The 17,847-nt window shown below is 42.6% G+C and overlaps 1 protein-coding gene across 3 annotated transcripts in view; it reads left to right on the top strand.

The window, feature by feature from the left end:
• The window catches only part of PLEKHA1 (pleckstrin homology domain containing A1), a 117,189-nt gene extending 104,137 nt beyond the window's left edge, over positions 1 to 13,052 (top strand). The window contains exons 11-13 of one of the 3 annotated variants that reach the window (XM_068258528.1): positions 4,849 to 4,938; positions 9,520 to 9,597; positions 10,183 to 13,052. In XM_068258528.1, coding sequence (XP_068114629.1) covers positions 4,849 to 4,938; positions 9,520 to 9,597; positions 10,183 to 10,470 — 456 coding nt within the window. In that variant the 3' untranslated portion in view covers positions 10,471 to 13,052. The remainder of the gene's footprint in view (positions 1 to 4,848; positions 4,939 to 9,519; positions 9,598 to 10,182) is intronic. The other 2 variants (XM_068258530.1, XM_068258529.1) reach the window with 2 other exon arrangements.
• Positions 13,053 to 17,847: the final 4,795 nt, after the last annotated feature.

Raw genomic sequence — 17,847 nt, 5'->3', positions numbered from 1 at the left:
CATAGACCCTGCACAAGCATGCAGCAGATCAGGTGTTTCTGACATTATTGCCAGATCTGACAAGATTAGCTGCATGCTTGTTTCTGGTGTGATTCAGACACTAGGGCAGCCAAATAGATCAAAAGGACTGCCAGGCAACTGGTATAGTTTAACCATTTCGGCAGCCCGGACGTGAAGCTCACGTCCGGGCGGCTGCTGTGCTGCGCTTCGGCGCGCGATCGCGGGTGCGCCCCTGTGGTGTCCCCCGGTAGCCCTGGGATCAGTGAACGGGAACATGGTTCCTGATTCCTGTCCCCCGCAGAAAAACCGAAGCGCTCACACATGAGGCTTCAGTTCTGCCCGGAAAAAATTTTGCATCCCCCTTGTACTTCCGCTTAGGGAGAAGTACAAGGAGGGAAAACAAAAATGAAGGTGGCCATCTTGTGGCCAAATAGTAAAACTACATCTACATATTTTTTACATTACAATTTACACATACAACAACACTAAAAATTTACTGTTTATGTCCCACACCAAAATATTACCCAAATAAAATTTTTAATGGAAAAAAAAAATTACAATTAAAAAAAAAAAAAAAAAAAAAAAAAAAATAGACATAACTAGTTACCTAAGGGTCTGAACTTTTTAAATATGCATTTGAAGGGGGTATACTACAAACATTTTTAAATTTATAAGCTTGCAAATAGTGATGGACGCAAAACGGAAACAATGCACCTTTATTTCCAAATATTGGCGCCATACATTGTGATAGGGACAACATTTAAATGGTATAATAACCGAGACAAACGGGCAAATAAATAGTTACCTTAGGGACTGAACGTTTTAAATATTTATGTCAAGAGGGTGTAACACTGTTACTTTATAAACTATGGGCTTGTAATTAGGGATGGACGCAAAACTGAAAAAAAAATGCACCTTTATTTCCAAATAAAATATTGGCTCCAGACATTGTGATAGGGACATAATTTAAACGGTTTTATAAACGGGAAAAAAGGGCAAATACATTTAATGGGTTTTAATTACAGTAGCATGCATTATTTATAAACTATAATGGCCAAAAACTGAAAAATAATGCATTTTTTCCCACATTTTTGCCCATTTTCACATTAAAACATATTTAGAATAAAATAATTCTTGGCATAATGTCCCACCTAAAGAAAGCCTAATTATTGGGAAAAAAACAAGATATAGTTAATTTCATTGTGATAAGTAATGATAAAGTTATAGACGAATGAATGGAAGGAGTGCTGAAAGGTGAAAACTGCTCTGGTGTTTCAGGGTTAAAACCCCTCAGGTGTGAAGTGGTTAAAGTAGAAAAATACATATTTAAAAAATACATATTTACATAGATCTGGGCATCAGTCCTGAAAGGGTCAGAGAGATTTAGTTCCCCAAGTGGGAATGCCCCTCTGAAAAAGGGACAGTTGATAGCTATAAGTCTCTGCTCTGAAGGGATCTTTCTTCCACTGTTTCATTATTGTGAGGTGCAAAAGATTCCAGGTTCAGCTCTGCCTCATCACCATGCTGTGCTACACCTGCTGGGCTTAGCATGAAACTACATGTTTCCGTATAGAAGAAATTGTTTGTTGCAAGCAGCTGATTCATGGTGACTTCACAGTGAAAGGCTTGTTTCCTTCTTGGGGGGGGGGGGGGGGGGGTTCAGCTCTCCACCCCCATACTGAGCACTAGCAAGTGTCTGGCAGCACCTCCCGTGTGAAAGAGGCCAACGTTAAGCTACACACTTACCCTAGATTTTAATTATCCCCAAAAATAATTTGTGATGGTCCTGAGTAAATACCTAGTGTGATTCCTGGTGTCCCCTTCAGCAGCCCACCTAATTACACCATATAGAAGTTCCTGCAGTGAGCAGCTCCAGCAGGACACAACCGCTGTAATGCCCTGTGGCAAATGTCAGCATTGTAGAAATGCTTCATAATCATAAAAATAATAGCGTCAAAGGGAGACGGCAAAATGCACTTGTGGCTTTGTTCTGTGGTATAACTGCACAGGAAGTCAGCTTTTGTGTTTGAAAATACCACTCCTTAGGGCACCACTTTCATTGTGTTCTTCTAACAGTCTGAAACTATTCGTGTACGGATGGTGATGAGAAAATGGGTCACATAAACCATTTCATGAAAATAATGACTGTGGGCAGTCGCACACGCCCGGGATCTGTAGCAGCCACAAGTGTTTAAGTGTACCCAAGGCAAACCTTTGGTCAAAAGTTAAAACGTTTCCTAAGGAAAGGGAAGTCTTTGAATCCTGTACAGGCTTCCCATGCTGTCCTGAGGGCCACCATTGCCGAGCACGGACCCCCCAAAGAAACAACTTTTTGTTGGAATCCACGCTCCTCATCAAGCACAAGCGTGGCTGGACTGCACCTGCACAAGCACAGCTGCGCCTGCACAGTAAGCCGGAGCTGCTCATCCACAAGGGGCTCTGTGCTACTGCACAGGTGTGGCTGTGCTTGCGCAGTGCAACACGGCCGTGCTCCTGCACGAAGAGGAGTGCTGCCAGGATGTGCAGGAGGGTCCCGAGCAGCGGCAGAGGAAGGCTTGGAAAACCTTTGCAGGATCCAGGGGCTTCCCTCTTTTTAGGTAAGTATTTAACTTTGACCCAAGATTCAACTTGGGTTCTCTTTTTAAATATCCAACACATTTGCTTCTAATATTCTCCTGTAGAGTTGATGCCAACTAGGCCACACCTCCAGCAATGTAAACCTGTATAGATCTGTATTGCTCTTCCTGCAATATGATGCTAGAGCATGAGACCAGTTGATATAATTTAAAGAGGAACTCTAGTGAAAATAATGTAGTAAAAACAGTGCTTAATTTTTACAATAATTATGTATAAAGGATTTAGTCAGTGTTTGCCCATTGTAAAATATTTTAAATCCCTGATTTATATTCTGACATTTATTTTTACTGCTGGCAAGTGATGTATGTAGCTGCTGCTTGCTGTTTTGGCAGTTGAAAACAGCTGTAAACAGCTATTTCCCACAATACAGCAAGGTTCACAGTCAGGAAACTGCCAAGAGTAGGTACTTAGAATTTCTTTGTGGCAGGGGTTTCACCACAATATCAGCCATACAGTGCCCCCTGATGGTCTGTTTGTGAAAAGGAATACCAGTAGATTTCTTATGTAAAGGAGGTATCCGCTATTGATTGAGATAATGTTCAATTCTTGGTCAGAGTTTCTCTTTAAACTTGCTGTTGCTGCAGCATCATTTGGTACCAACTGCCCTCGGTAACCTCTGCAGCAACTGTCCTAGAGATTGCCAGGAGACACGCTGCCGCTACCAGTGTCTGTGCACGTGACTGTAAAAAAATGCTTTGGTAATATATCATTCATTTTGCGTTTTTAAACTAATTTATGAGTGTTCTAGCTGCGGCGTAGTGGCTGGAAAGCTTCATCCTGTCATGGAGCTTCTCTAATGCAGTAGTGGAGTGCTCTTCAGTATTAGGAGGATCTGCTGAGTGAATACCACAGGAGGTATTCTCATCAGTGAGAGTGCAAATATTAGCAGATTCACAAGTTTTGCTTTTGACCCACATTGACTATTTATCCAGCACAGGAAAAGATTGCGCCTCTGCTGCTACTGTCGTCACTGTGCTGACATGATCACATAACTGGCAACTGGTGCTGCAGAATCTTCTTACTCTCTCATCTTTAAGCCTCCTTTTCTGGCATATACAGTTTATGGGAGCTCCATTTTTACCTTTGGAGAACTTTTTAAAAAAATGTTCTCCTTTATTTAAACTACAAAGTTTACTGATCACTTGCTCTCCAATACAAAAGAGACAAACGCTGCAAAATCACTGTGCAATTTTGCAGTGATTTCACTACCGGAGCAAAAAAATAAATAAAGCATTTTAATCACAATCGCTCTGCAAACACAAGCACCTTAAAAAAAAAAATAGCTTTGCAAAACACTGGAAATCGTGTACAAAATGCAGAGCGATAGCGATTTGCAAACACAAGTGGCGGTCCGACTTTATGCAGTGCATTCAGCAATATCAGCGATCACAAGTAAGGGAAACTTGAAGTGAGAAGTATAATGGGGGCTGCCACTTTCTTCAAGTGGACCTGAACTTTTTCACAGGACAGAAGGAAAACCGAGAAATGCACTCTGTATGTATTTAGAGAGTTTAGCCTGTTTAATTCCCCCTCATTTGTGTCTAATCACAAGTTGTAATTTGATCTGCCCCCTTGGTCATCTGACTGCCATAGCAGAGATGGCAGATAAGCTCATTTGAAAGCACAGGCTGTTAACAATATATCTGTTTCCATGAACTCGGAAGTAGAAACAGTGCAGATTTGTTTTAGGATTTGTATAAGCTATAACAAATATTTTTTTTTGTTTAAAGGTTATTATGCTGTTGTGTATTTCATAGAGCAGAGAGGAGGTTCTGAGTTGTGTCCCCTTTAAGGTAAAAACAAATTCTGACTGCCAGGCTGTCATGTGGATCTTCAGTGGCTTTTGAGTCCCACCTGCAGCAAGCAATGCAGCCAGAGGGTTGGTCTGTCTTCTCCTTCTGGGTCAGCATGTCAGGAAATATGAACGGAAGAGAACTGGCACAACAGCCAGAGAAGTAGTAGTTTAAAAGGAAGTCAACAGCGACACCCTCCATATTCATCTCGCATCAGGTTTCCTTTAACCCCGTGACTCTGGGTATAAATATCTAGAGATAGGATTTTCTATTTCTACCAGCAGTAACCATGCAACCCAGCCTTACTGCTCTGTTTACCTGACTGATATGTGTGTTAAGAGAAGAAGTGTGGAATGTGGAAGATAATTTAGCATGAGTATCCTACATATAATGTCTGTTTTGTCTTCCTTTCTGCCAGGCTGACAGTCCAGAAGAAATGAACAGCTGGATCCGTGCCATATCCGGGGCTATTGTGGCACAGCGAGGGCCAGCCAGATCTGCAGCCTCTGTAGGTTTCGCTCTGGGGTGGAGGATGCTAGTAGCTCTGTGTGTGTGCAGCCATGGTGTGGACTTACTGATGATGCATAGGCATGCGGGGCACGTTACACTATGGCCTGTGGGTAATTTGGTTTCCTGTGTGTTGTCTGCAGACATGTGACTCCCACAATCTATTTCAGTTCCCCATCCACACAGGACTGCATTGTACGTGGGAGAGCAGCAGAGCAGTGCTAGCTTCAGTGTGTGTACAAGTCTCAATCTTATGAGAAAATTCCACCGCTCACCTTTCCAAGTGTGTTGGTGTGTGTAGAGAGTCCATGCTAGTGCTAGCCGCTGCTTGATGGTTCAACTAATGACTCTAAAGGGGCACTGCTACTCGCCAGTCAGTTTTACTTGGGGAGCATTAAAAACACAATGGGCCAATATCAAAACTCTTTTTAAGATTCTCAACGAGCAAGAAATTCTCCTTACACGCTAGTTAGCTTATAATGATTACCCCAGCTGCTCTGCTGAGTATATGGATAAGCTACTAGTAGCTTTGCTTTGAAAACCTCACCTTCTTCTTCCTGGGTGGGGCTAATAAGAATTTAAAGGACAACTGACCTGAGAAGGATATGGAGGCTGCCATATTTATTTGAATCACACACCTGAACCTTACATACGGCAAATGCAGTCACACTCGAGTCAGAAACATCTGATCTAGGTGCTTGTTTCGGATCTCTGGCTTATAGTATTAGAGGTTGATGATTAGCAGGACAGCTAGGCAATGTACATTGTTTAAAAACAAAAATATGGCAGACTCCATATCCCTCTCAGATCAGTTTTTTTTTAAGGAAATCATTTTGCTCACCACTAAGGTTAACTGAAAATTACAATCTGGCATAACAGTTAAAAACCATCAACATTTTTTTTACCCAACCCCTCAATGCCCATATACGGTAGTTATTGTACCGGCTTTTATTTCAAAGTAATGTCACTTGTGTAGAAATTCCATATTCCCTCTCTGGTCACAGTACTATCCACAGCCACTTGTCCTGGGAACTTACATTGCATTTATACTTAAAATCTTGTTAAAATGAAGGTGACGCACAAGGCAATTTCCCGTCAGATTGACAAGTTGATTTCCAACAGGTCCAATCAGATTTCTGATAGTTTTTCAAATGATGATATAATGAATTGGTTGTGTAGTACGGATAATTACTGCAACATTAGTAGCAAAGAAAATATTCTCATAATTTTATTTTCAGTTATATAGTGGGTTTTGTTTGTTTGTTTATAACATTGCATCATTCTCTAACATTTGCAGTTTACACACTACTCAGCATTCTAAATAATTTTACAGAGCAGGCGAGTGAATTATTGAACTGTTCTTTGGAGAGAGAAACAAAATACAGTGACTGACAGTTGAGATAACAAGCTTCAGAAGACACAGCTCTCTGCGACTTTGAAAGTCGTGGAGCTCAATGGCTCTATTGCATAGATAACAATTGGAGTTTCTTAACTCTTCCTGTACTGGAAACAATATTAGACTTATGTCTCTGCTCCTAATGTTTTATTTCTTAGCTGTACTACACATACAAATCAAATCATATATTTTTTTTTCCCTTCAGTATCTCTTTCAAGTGTATGTTAAAAAAAAAAATTTGTAATTGGTTAAATAGTTTAATTAAGTAGTCGTTTTTTAATGTCTGGTACACACACACAATTTTGATTGGGCCAATGATTGTCCAATTTTACCAACATCATATAGTATGAGGGCTTTGAATAGTATGAACAGATTGTAAGTAAGCTCTCATACTACATGGAGGTGGTAAAATTAGTTAGTGATTGGCCAATCAAAATTGGTTGTGTGTACCAAACTTTAGTCTGATTCCCTTGTTGCGCACACTTTTTGGATCAGTGAAGCTCGGCCCATGTTCACTCAGTCATCTTGCTTTGTGACAGAGGCTGATTAAAGCAAACCTGTCACAAACACGCACTGGTAATGCCTTCAATCTGAACGTTCTGAAACTGCTCTTATTGTGAAGCAAGGCTTGATGGAATGAAAATTTTACCTAGTATTTAACAGATCTGAACTCAGTATATACATTTTCTACTGTCTCAAGCAGTTATTGCATCAGTTTGGTCTTCACCTTCCTCAGTGTCTATACATTTTTCACATACCATATACTGTATATTCTAGTGGTGTAGAGTGGTGCAAAAAAGCAGCCAATAAAGCAGCGCAGGTGTGTCATTACAGAGACCAACACTAGCGGCTGAGGCTCGACCACGTTGATCTGCCTGTTGAATTGCTGGCCGCGTGACAGTCGGGGACTGCTGTACACAGGCCGGGTTATCAGCTACCTTTCATCTAGAGTGCCTACGGGCCTTTAGATTGCCTGCAGGCTAAAATTATTAGCATCGTATTGACCAACTCAAGGGAACCCTAGGACAAGCACATTTAAAGGGATACTGAGCAGCTTTTAACAACACAATTGTTTGCATTTACCTGGGGTTTCCTCCAGCCCACTGTAGACCGTGAGGTCCCCCAGCATCCTCTTGGCTCCTCTCTCGGTCCCCCAGGCAGACTCATACTTAACACAGGCGCCTGTGGGACCGGGAGAGGAGCCAGGAGGATGCCGGGGGCCTCACAGCCTACGGTGGGCTGGAGGAAGCACAAAGTAAGTGCAAATTGTGTTTTTAAAAGCTGCTCCGTATCCCTTTAAAAACAAGTCAGCATTGGCAGCTTTGATTGTCTGTAAAAATGCACTGTGCCTGAGTCACTGGCAAACGTACATCTTTCTGTGTAAATAAGATTTTATGTTGGATAATAAATTCACATGACTTTTTTTTTTTATTCCCTCTCTTTGTTGATATCAGAGTTTCATCTGTTTTCATTTTCCTTCCATCTACTTTCTCCTTCCTAACTGGCTTTTTTGTGTGTGTTATAAATCTTTTATCTTAGGAAATGGCGGTATCCATGACCAGCTGATATTTCTCTCATGCATATTAGAATATATATGGATTTCATAAGTTCATTAGATTACAACTGAAGTGAGAAGAATATGGAGGCTGCCATATTTATTTCCTTTTAAACAATACCAGTTGCCTGGCAGCTCTGCTGCTCTATTTGGCTGCAGTAGTGTCTGAACAACACCAGAAACAAGCATGCAGCTAATCTTGTCTGATCTGACAATAATATCTGAAATGCCTGATCTGCTGCATGCTTGTTCAGGGTCTACAGCTAGTATTAGAGGCAGAGGATCAGCAGAACAGCCAGGCAACTGGTATTGCTTCAAAGGAAATAAATATGGCAGCCTCCATATACCTCTCGCTACAGTTGTCCTTTAAGCTCTGACATCTTTAGCAGTATTTTGTAGATAGCAGGAACCATGTTTGCCCCCAAAATGTAATGCCAGGTGTCCACCCAAACCCCACACATAAAGTACAGGCATTGCCTGGAAACCAGCTATGCAACTTTAATTGGTGGGAATTTCTCGCTTAGGGACTCCAAATGCAAAATTTTTCATATCGGCAAATTCCCAATTGACTTTCTGTGGCCAGTAAGTATTAGAGAACCTTGCTGGGTTTGTTAAAATGTTTTCTCTTTTTTATTATTCGAGGACCCTGCTGGGTTTAACATTTTTTTACCTTTTTCTTATACAGTGTGAAAGGGGTCTTGGGGCTTTGAGAGGAAAGGGGGATTATGGCAGGTGTTCTCTTGGGGTTAGATTGTGCAGGAACTGCTCAGGGATGGAGCTATGCAGCTTGGTACTGCAGTGGCTGCACAGTTTGGTATTGCGGTGAAGCTGTGGCAGGGAGAGGCCTATTAGATCATTATAAAAAAGACCTGCTGAGACTGTGGCAGGTAGTAAATGATTGATATTCGATGAAATCAGTAGGTTATTCAAAGACTGGGAAACCAATGGGCTTTCCTGGTTATATAAATGTGTTATGAGGCTTTTATATAGGTGCTTTGGTTCCTGGTTCATACTATGCACCAAAGCCTAGGATAGATCCCTGGCATTCAACTCTGGCTGGATTTCTGTGCAAAAAGCGGTTCAATTAATTTTTTTATGGAACTTTTGCTTATAACTTCCCAAAATGTGTCAAGCAAGGGTCTAGTTTACATTTTGAGTATGATTAAAGTTTCAAACACAAAACCATGTCAAGAAAATACATTTAATCTAATTTTTCATTTCTGCCATGGCACAATTTACCCAGTCTTTTTGGTAGAAAACATTTGGTTTTTCGTATGCGGGTTTTTGCATTCAAATTCATGTTTGTGTGCGAATTTTCACACCCAGGTATCCAGAGCATGCAAACATTTGCATAAGTATGGGAATTGTAATGATCAAAAATGCATGCAGGAAAAACTGAACAGGCCTTAGAACTGCTGGACGAGCCTGGCTCGTCCATATCGGTTTCAGCTATTTTTCCCTGGACAAGTCAGGCTCGTTCATACCGCCAATGAGGTTAATAGTTCTATAGATAAATGTACAATTTTCATTTCACACAATTTGATTCATCTCTGCCAGCAGATGGTTTTCTTGTCTTTCATCTCTTCTTTCCCTTTCTCTTTTTTTCCCCTCTTTATTCTACTCTCCTTAAGGTGTATCTAATTCCCACCCTGCCCTGTCTCCCCGCAGATGCGACAGGTCAGACGTCTTTCAAACCCCTGTATTCCGAGGTATACGGGCAGCCGTGCATGCCCACCATACTGACCATTCGCTATCTTCCCCGCCATGTAACCCACCCCCATCTCTAAACAATTGCCATTCACTCATCAGCAGTCATCAGGCCACCACTGGATTTTATACACCTTTTTGTAATGCACTGTGTTGGTTTTTACTTGCATGCAACATGTTAGGAAAGCGACAGAGCATGCATCATTTCAGGGAAACACTGATCATTCCATTAAACTGCTTTGTGTTACACTTATAACCCTAACAGCCTTTTGCAGCTCTGCCTGAACATGTCTTGAAGTGGTAATTAAGAACAATGTAGTGTGTCAATGTAATTGCTCATCAAAGTATTTTTTAAAACCGATTTGGCTCCCTTCAGGTCAGGTGACCATGAACTCCTTCATCTTCAGCCCACTCGTGTAAGGGCATGAGGGAATAATCTAGTTTATCTAATCGCTTTCCTTGCTTCTTGATCTTACAGTTGCTGACTTACTCCCTGGCTGTTACAGATTTTAAGGCTGACACTGACTTACTAACATGCTGTTATTAGCTGTGGTTGTATATTAACCCGATTTTGTGGTTCCTTACAGGAGGCCCTCACCTCTTACTCCGAGCTCAGCTCCTCTTTTCGCTCCTTCAATCTCCCTCACTCGGCCGCCCGACTTCAGTACTCTGACCCCGGGCCTCCGTATCGGGACAGGGATGACTCTAGCACCCTTACCAAGAACCAGCCAGGACATCCCAAGATCACGTCTCTCTCTGCAGGAAACCAGACTAGCCAAGTGACCCCTTTGTTGTCCAACGCCACATCTAGTAGTCTACCAGACACGGGAGTTGTCGACATAGATGATGCCAGTCTACCAGTCACTGATGTCTAAGGTCAATCAAGGACATTGAACTGGACTAGCTACAATTTTATCCCGTTTTCATCCACATAATGTACAGTATGCATACCTGCCACATACCCTCTGAGAAGCCGTGAGGAATCGGGATTTCCATGAGATCTGTTGTACCATACACTTTGGTGACACATGTTACGTGAACGCATTCCCAAGATGGAAGGCTTTTCACTTCTACAGCCGAAGCAAAAAGGGAGAGACCATTTTCTTTACTGTAAGGAATTGTGCATTGAGTAAATGTAATCATGCCACGATTGGCATGGAGTGCCTTGTCGCCCTCACAGCGGATGTGTCTGCAAGTTTACACAAGGTGTAGCTGTGGCCAACCGATTGAACTTTTACTGTGGCTGGCCAAAAGCCGAGTTGGATACGCATTTTGTCCTTCAACTGATTTTACCAATAGAACAGTATTTACATTTAACAGTTAGCCATTTGTTGCTGGACCACTCTGGTAATGGAAATGTCGTTGCCTCATGCCACCATTCCGTGACTGCTGATATAATTTGCACATTTGTTGCCAGTGCCACTAACAGAAAAGTAGACATTTATATTTACTTTTATACAAAGATAGAATCTACTTGCTGTCAGTCTTTTAGAGCAGCGTTTCCCAAACCTTTTCTCAAGTCTCAACTGTACCAGCTAATCGGGACATACAAGTATGGCCATGCAAATACTTCAGTCTACATCATAACTACATGTGCAGGTTTCTGATTGGCAAGCTGCAATTGTGATCCTATATCGCGCCCACATCCTGTTGGTTTCTATTTATAGAGAAAGTTAGTGGGAGAAATTGATCTTGACTAGTGTGAAAATACACAAGTTGTCGGTGAGATTTAAGAAAAGGTCTGAAAAGTGCTAATTTAGACTGTAGTCCCACTTTAGGCTCTGTACTTCTTGGCTATGGTTCGTGTGCTTCTGTCAAACAGCGCTGTCAACTCTTATGACCAGGCAGCTCTTGAATTGATTCAACCAATTGGTGATCTCTGATGCTGATGTTAGGACTTAAATCAACTTGAATTAAGTTTAATGGCTTCTCTAGCTGTTGTCTCCGCCTGCTGTCTCTATCTCTGGGGGGATACATGATCAGCAGGAGAGTCAGGCAACTGGTATTATTTTAAAAGGAAAAATCCATATCCTGCTCAGTTTAGGTTCCCTTTAAAGGCTAGTGACATTGGCTGCCATTAATTGTCACAGCACCATCCCCGCTGTGGTCTTATTTGAGTGAGATCCAGCCATGTGCAATATATATGGGCACCAGAGAGGTTCTGTAACTGCAGCTTCAGGTATCAAGAGTTACTTTGAGGACCTGATCATTTTTAAATTGATCAGTGTTCTCCCCAGAAATCTTGTACAGCTGGGTGTTGTGAAAAAGTAGCTGGGTGGGGCTCAACCAGAGCAGTGCTGCATAGGAGATGTATGAGGAGGTGAGCCAATGACAGCTGGGTGGAGCACCCGGCTAAAAGAGCCTGGGGAGAACACTGTTAAAGAACATGCTAGTGGTTAGAGATGGCTAAATCTACCCGTAGTCCTGGTTTAAAGAGAATAGAGCCCCCTTTATTTTCATTATTTTTCTCTATAATGTACCAAAAATCAAAACTAAAATGAGGTTGTTCTGGGTGGCTTTTAGGAACTTCAGATGTTTTCAACCATGACAGGAATAAACTATACAGTCCTAATATTGTTATCTGCCAAAAAGTGAATATGGTAGTGCTTTACAGGAGATTGTTGGACCTTCCTATGGCAGTGTTTCTTAAACCTGTCCTCGCGACTCCCCAACAGTGCATGTTTTGCAGGCAGCCTCACCTATGCACAAGTGGAGTAATTAGTGTCCCAGCTACGTGGAATCCACCGAGCTCAGACACTAATTACCTCACCTGTGCATAGGTGGTGGTTTGGCATAAGTGAGGCTGCCTGCAAAACATGCATTGTTGGGGAGTCACTAGAACAGGTTTGAGAAACACTGTCCTATGGGTATCTAAATACGCAAAGTAATAAGTAAGCATACATTTTAGGTGTTGTGCTATGGTGCTGCCCTTATGAACCATGGTGCACTAGGTGCAGGCTAGGTGACTCCTTATTGTTGATACGGCCTTTTACAAGGAACCCATCAGTGACATGCTCTTCCTACAGTAAGGTAGAGGGTGATGAGTGCGGCGCTGTCGGACAGAAGCAAACACACAATACAACAACTGCGTCTGGAGCCTTATGTTCATTGTGCCTATTGTAAATGTCATGGTTTTTCCATGAATTTCTCAGAGAGCAGCTTGTCTCTGCAGTGTTTTTGTCTCAAGTGCCTGCTGATGACTCGCCTTGGACCTCTTGTGCCGTAAGACTGTTGTCTTGTGAGCTGCTGTTACTAACAGGTCTGCTGTAACTTTGTGCTTCCGTTCATGACTTTTCATAAGGTGACAAAACCCAAAGTGTTTTCCTTCCTTTATATATATTTTTTTTATTATTATTTTTGTGGGTGGTGGGTTTTAATTTATAAAAAAAATTAAAAAAAATGTGTATAAAAGCAGCTATTTGGAAACAAAATATATATATATATCACTTAAAATAAATGTATCCATTTTCATCGGTGTCCTCTTTATTTATAAGAACTTGTTTCGTACATCGGATTCAGTCCTTCTGAAGAGTGTTTACCTTGTTCACAGCAGAATAGTCATGCAGGATGGATTTTGTGTTCCATCACCATAATGGACACACTGAATGGATCCCATACTTAACGTTGGTTCTGTCAACATATCCGTTGTGGTCTGTTGTGGAAGATGGATTGATTTTATTCATTTAGCGGCCAATTTATTTAGATGCTTGCAAGTGCTCCAGGCCAATTTATTTTAGCACATTTTTTATGTCTTATTTGTTACATTTCCCTGCTTCTAATTAGTGCTGCTGTAATGTGTATGTATGGCCACTTGTCACTAGGGGGCAGTGTGAGACAATAACAGAGGACGTCTGCTTTTAGTTTTTATATTTTCTGCTAGCAGAGAGAGATCAAAGCATTCCAAGAATTTACAGCACAATGAGTTCTGCCAACTGAGGTCAAAAGCTGTGCACTTATCTCAAACAATATAACTCTATTGAAGCTGCTAATGGGTTAACAGACCCTGAAGTGAGGATATGAAGGCTGGATGGTGTGCTGTTTAAGGGCTCTGCCTCTGACATAAGAGATTATGGTTTTGAATCTAAGCCTCTCCCTATTTAGCAAGCTAGTACCTATTCAGTAAGGAATCATTGGTCAAGACACCCTAATACTGCAGGGTGGCCTTCTGTGGCTGCAGCTCTCAAGCACTTTGAAGACCGGCCAGGAGAAAAGTGCTATACAAATTTTAGAGTTATTACATTATTAAGGCTGCCATAGTTATTTGCTTTTAAATAATGCAAATTGCCTGTCTGTCCTGGTGATTTTCTGCCTGTGATACTTTTAATAATAGACTCAGGATAAGCATGCAAATTAGATGTTTCTGACTGGAGTTTGATTTGCTTCATGCTTGTTTTAGGTGTGTGATTTAGACACTACTGATGCTTTAAAGATCAGCAGGATGCCAGGTAACTAGTATTGTTTAAAAGTAAATAAATATAGCATCCTCCTCATTCCTCTCAATTCAAGCATTCTTTTTTTAAAGGCTAGTGTGAACCTAGCATTTGTGCAGTATATGCAGGCTTAATAGCTACAACAAATAGCTGTGATTATTAGACTTGTATACTTTGTGCTTTTAAATGATCAGAACATAAGAGATATCCTTTATGAACTTGGATGTTGAAAGAGAACCAAAGGCAGAATTTTTAAATCTTAATAGGACCCAGAGGCATGTCATGTGCGCAATGACATGCCTCTATGTCCTTCTATCAACACTGACAGCCCCCCCCCCCCCACCTGCGCTCTGCTGGCCCCCCTGAAAAGATCATCAGGCTAGTGTCAATCTGCTTGTAGCTAGCCGCTCTGTTTACCTGAGGCAGGGAACACCACACTTGTCTTTCAGTTTTCTGCGCACGGTTTTCTGCATACTTTTCCTGCACACCAGGTGTGTTTCTATGCAGGAAAACGCGCGCGTTTTTTCACTGCAGCTGATGTAATTGATTGAGAAAACTGACAAAATGTGCAGAGTCATCATGCAGAATGTCTCCATTTTTCTGTGCAGAAAACGCACACAAAAAAAGTCAAGTGTGTTCCCTGGCTGAGGCTTGTCACTCAGCCTCCTCCGCATTGCCGCCTCCATCACAGGCTCCCCCTGCCACTCCCCGCTTCTGCTAGCTTCCTCCAATCAGAAGCCAAGCCTTGACCCAGGAAGTACTCCTGAGTCTGGACTGCTGTTTATGGTGCTCGTAAGGCTGGGGATTAGATGCAAAACTCCTCATAACTTTTTTTTTTTTAATCTTCAAAAAAAGGGGGGGGGGGGATAATTAACTTGATAAAATCCTTATACAGCACCAAGAGTTGCTGAATCAATGTCTTCTCTCCCTTGGGAGTTGTTAGAATTTAAGAACTCAAAAAAAAATGTTGAATGTTAGATTAATGTATTTGGTGTTTATTTTGTCAGTCCAAATCCTTGGAGCACTACAGTGGTGTCTTTGGGCCTTTTACAGAGTTCCACAACAAGCTTCCCCTTGCACATCTTACTTAGGAATTGAATCTGCAATCTGCATCACCACCTCTCAGTTCTGATGCTTTAAGGCCCTGCTGCTTTTATTATTGTAACTTATTGGCTGCTACAGGTAAATGATTTGTGGTACAGACCAGGGCTATAGAGTTGGCGTCGAGTATTCGGAGCAATTTTGGGTACCTGGAGTCGGAGTCGTGGTTTCATAAACTGAGGAGTCGGGAGTCGGATGATTTTTGTACCAAATCCACAGCCCTGGTAAGTTTAGACTAAGGACTTGGAGCCATTTTGGGTACCTGGAGTTGGAGTCTGAGTAGGTGGTTTCATAAACTGAGTATGTAGGACGTGGGTATTTGCTACTAAAACTTACTTTATGCTTTTTAACCACTTGCCGACCAGGGGATTTTTCACTGATCGGTGCTGCGGGGGCTTTACAGCCCGCAGCACCGATCAGGATTGCAGCAGGGCGATCAGACTACCCCCCTTTTTTCCCCACTAGGGGGATGTCCTGCTGGGGGGGTCTGATCGCCGCCGGCCATCTGCGTTTTGCGGGGGGGGGCTTCTCAAAGCCCCCCTCCGCAGCCATTTCCGCCCTCTGCCTCCTTACCTCCCTCCCTCCCTCTCTCCGTAATGCGCAGGACGGAGTTCCGTCCTGCGCATTGAAGGATAGGCTTCAGCCTATCATATGCCGGCGATCCCCGGCCAATCAGAGGCCGGGGATCGCCGATCTGCCTTACGGCGCTGCTGCGCAGCAGCGCCGTATGATGTAAACAGCGGGGATTTCTTCCCCGCCTGTTTACATTTTGCCGGAGAGCCGCGATCGGCGGCTCTCCGGCTGTTCACGGAGACACCCTCCATGAACTGACATGGAAAGGTTTCCATGGTAACCCGCAGACGACCAGTTTACGCCAATCGGCGTTAGCTGGTCGTCAAGAGGTTAAGTTATAAATCTGCTGCATTTCTCATTTTCAAGTAAAATTCCTCTAAAAAAAAAAAAAAAAAAATGTCAGCTTGTAGCCAGCTGTAAATTTCCAAAGCACAAGTTGCACATATCCTCTTTCCCCGAAATTAAGACATCCCCTGAAGGTAAGCCGTAACAGGAATTTCGAGCATGCTCAAAATATAAGCCCTAACCTGAATGTCAGCCCTAGAGGCAGAAAGGGGAAAAAGTATGGCAACTTGTGCTATTAGTGGAGCCCATGGTCTTGCAGGTGGGTAGACATGGGACACAGGAGGACGGGATAGAGGAAGACAGAGGTACAGAGGGGGGCACTAAAAGTACAAGGGGGACACAGAGGCACGCAAGAGGTGGATCCAGCAGAGGAAGAGGCGTCACAGTGGAGAAGGCAAGAGAACACACACCACAAGAACTTGTGTGTGCATAGAAATATAAGACATCCCCTGAAACTTAGCCCTAGCACATCTTTTGGTGCAAAAATTACAATAGTACACTTATTTTTGGGAAAACACAGTATCTTCTAGCCTGGAGAATCCACTTTGTTTGCTCCACACTGCATAAATATATATATACGTATATACACAGTATATGTGTGTGTGTGTGTGTATGTGTATGTGTATATATATATATATATATATATATATATATATATATATATATATATATATATATATATATATATAATTTTTTCTTTTTTTTTTGCCCTGAATGATTAGCAGTTTTTACTTATTTTACACACCTACACTAACTGAGCTTTGACTATTTCAATCGGACATTCTTTGTTTGGAATCACTGTGGAGTGGCTCTGTTTTTATGTACAGAAATTAGGTGGCGAGCAAGTTGAAATGTTTGCCATGGGTCCTGGCAATGTTTAGAGGAACTTTATTGTATATACAGGGGTTGGACAAAATAATGGAAACACCTTGAAAATCAACTACTGTATATCGAGTATAAGCCGAGATTTTGGGTCCAAAAAAGTAGCCCAAAAGTGGGGGTCTCGGTTTATACTCAAGTCACTTCATCTGCCCCCCCAAGTGTCCCCGAGTGCCTGCTCGACCCCCGCCATATACAGTATGTGCTGTATAATGTTGTGGCTATATAGCATATCAGTGGCTCATTTACCAGCATGTCAGCAGCTGCGGCTCCCCTGCACGTCTTTTACCCCCCTTGCTGGAGCGATGTTGTCTGGGCTGGCATAGCGCCAGTGCACGGCATTCATTCACAGGACCAGGCTGCCTGAAGGAGTCTCGTGTCTATGACACCCTCTAGTGGCGCCTTAAACTGCGTGCGCCGCTGCAGGACGTCATAGAGCTGAGACTCCTTCGGGCAGTGGGGTGGTCCTGTGAATGAATGCCGTGCACCGCTATGCCAGCCCAGACCACATCGATCCAGTGGGGAGGTAAGAGGCGGGGGGGGAGTAAACGATGCGGGGGTAGCCGCAGCCGCTGACATGCTGGTAAATGAGCCAGTGACATGCTATATAGCCGCAACATTATTCAGCATTATACAGGCGGGGGACACAGGCGGAGGACTTGGAGTAGGTGCTAGGATGCTAGTAAATTATAGAAGCACAATGACTACCCATTTATGGCAGGGGACACAGGCAGGGGTCGAGCAGGCACTGGGGGCACATGTGTTATGCATGCTGACATGTGTACATGATTCACCTGCACCATAATACCACCAGCATATGGTGGAGGGGGCATTCTGGATGTCATTATCAATAAAAAGTTTACATTCATTCTGTAAACCTATTGCTATCTGCTGATGATTTTGTTCTGCTTTTCCTGTGTATGG

The sequence above is a fragment of the Hyperolius riggenbachi genome, chromosome 10 (genome assembly GCF_040937935.1).
Source record: "Hyperolius riggenbachi isolate aHypRig1 chromosome 10, aHypRig1.pri, whole genome shotgun sequence".
In the NCBI taxonomy this organism is placed as follows: Eukaryota; Metazoa; Chordata; class Amphibia; order Anura; family Hyperoliidae; genus Hyperolius; species Hyperolius riggenbachi.
This window is presented reverse-complemented; position numbering and strand designations above follow the sequence as displayed.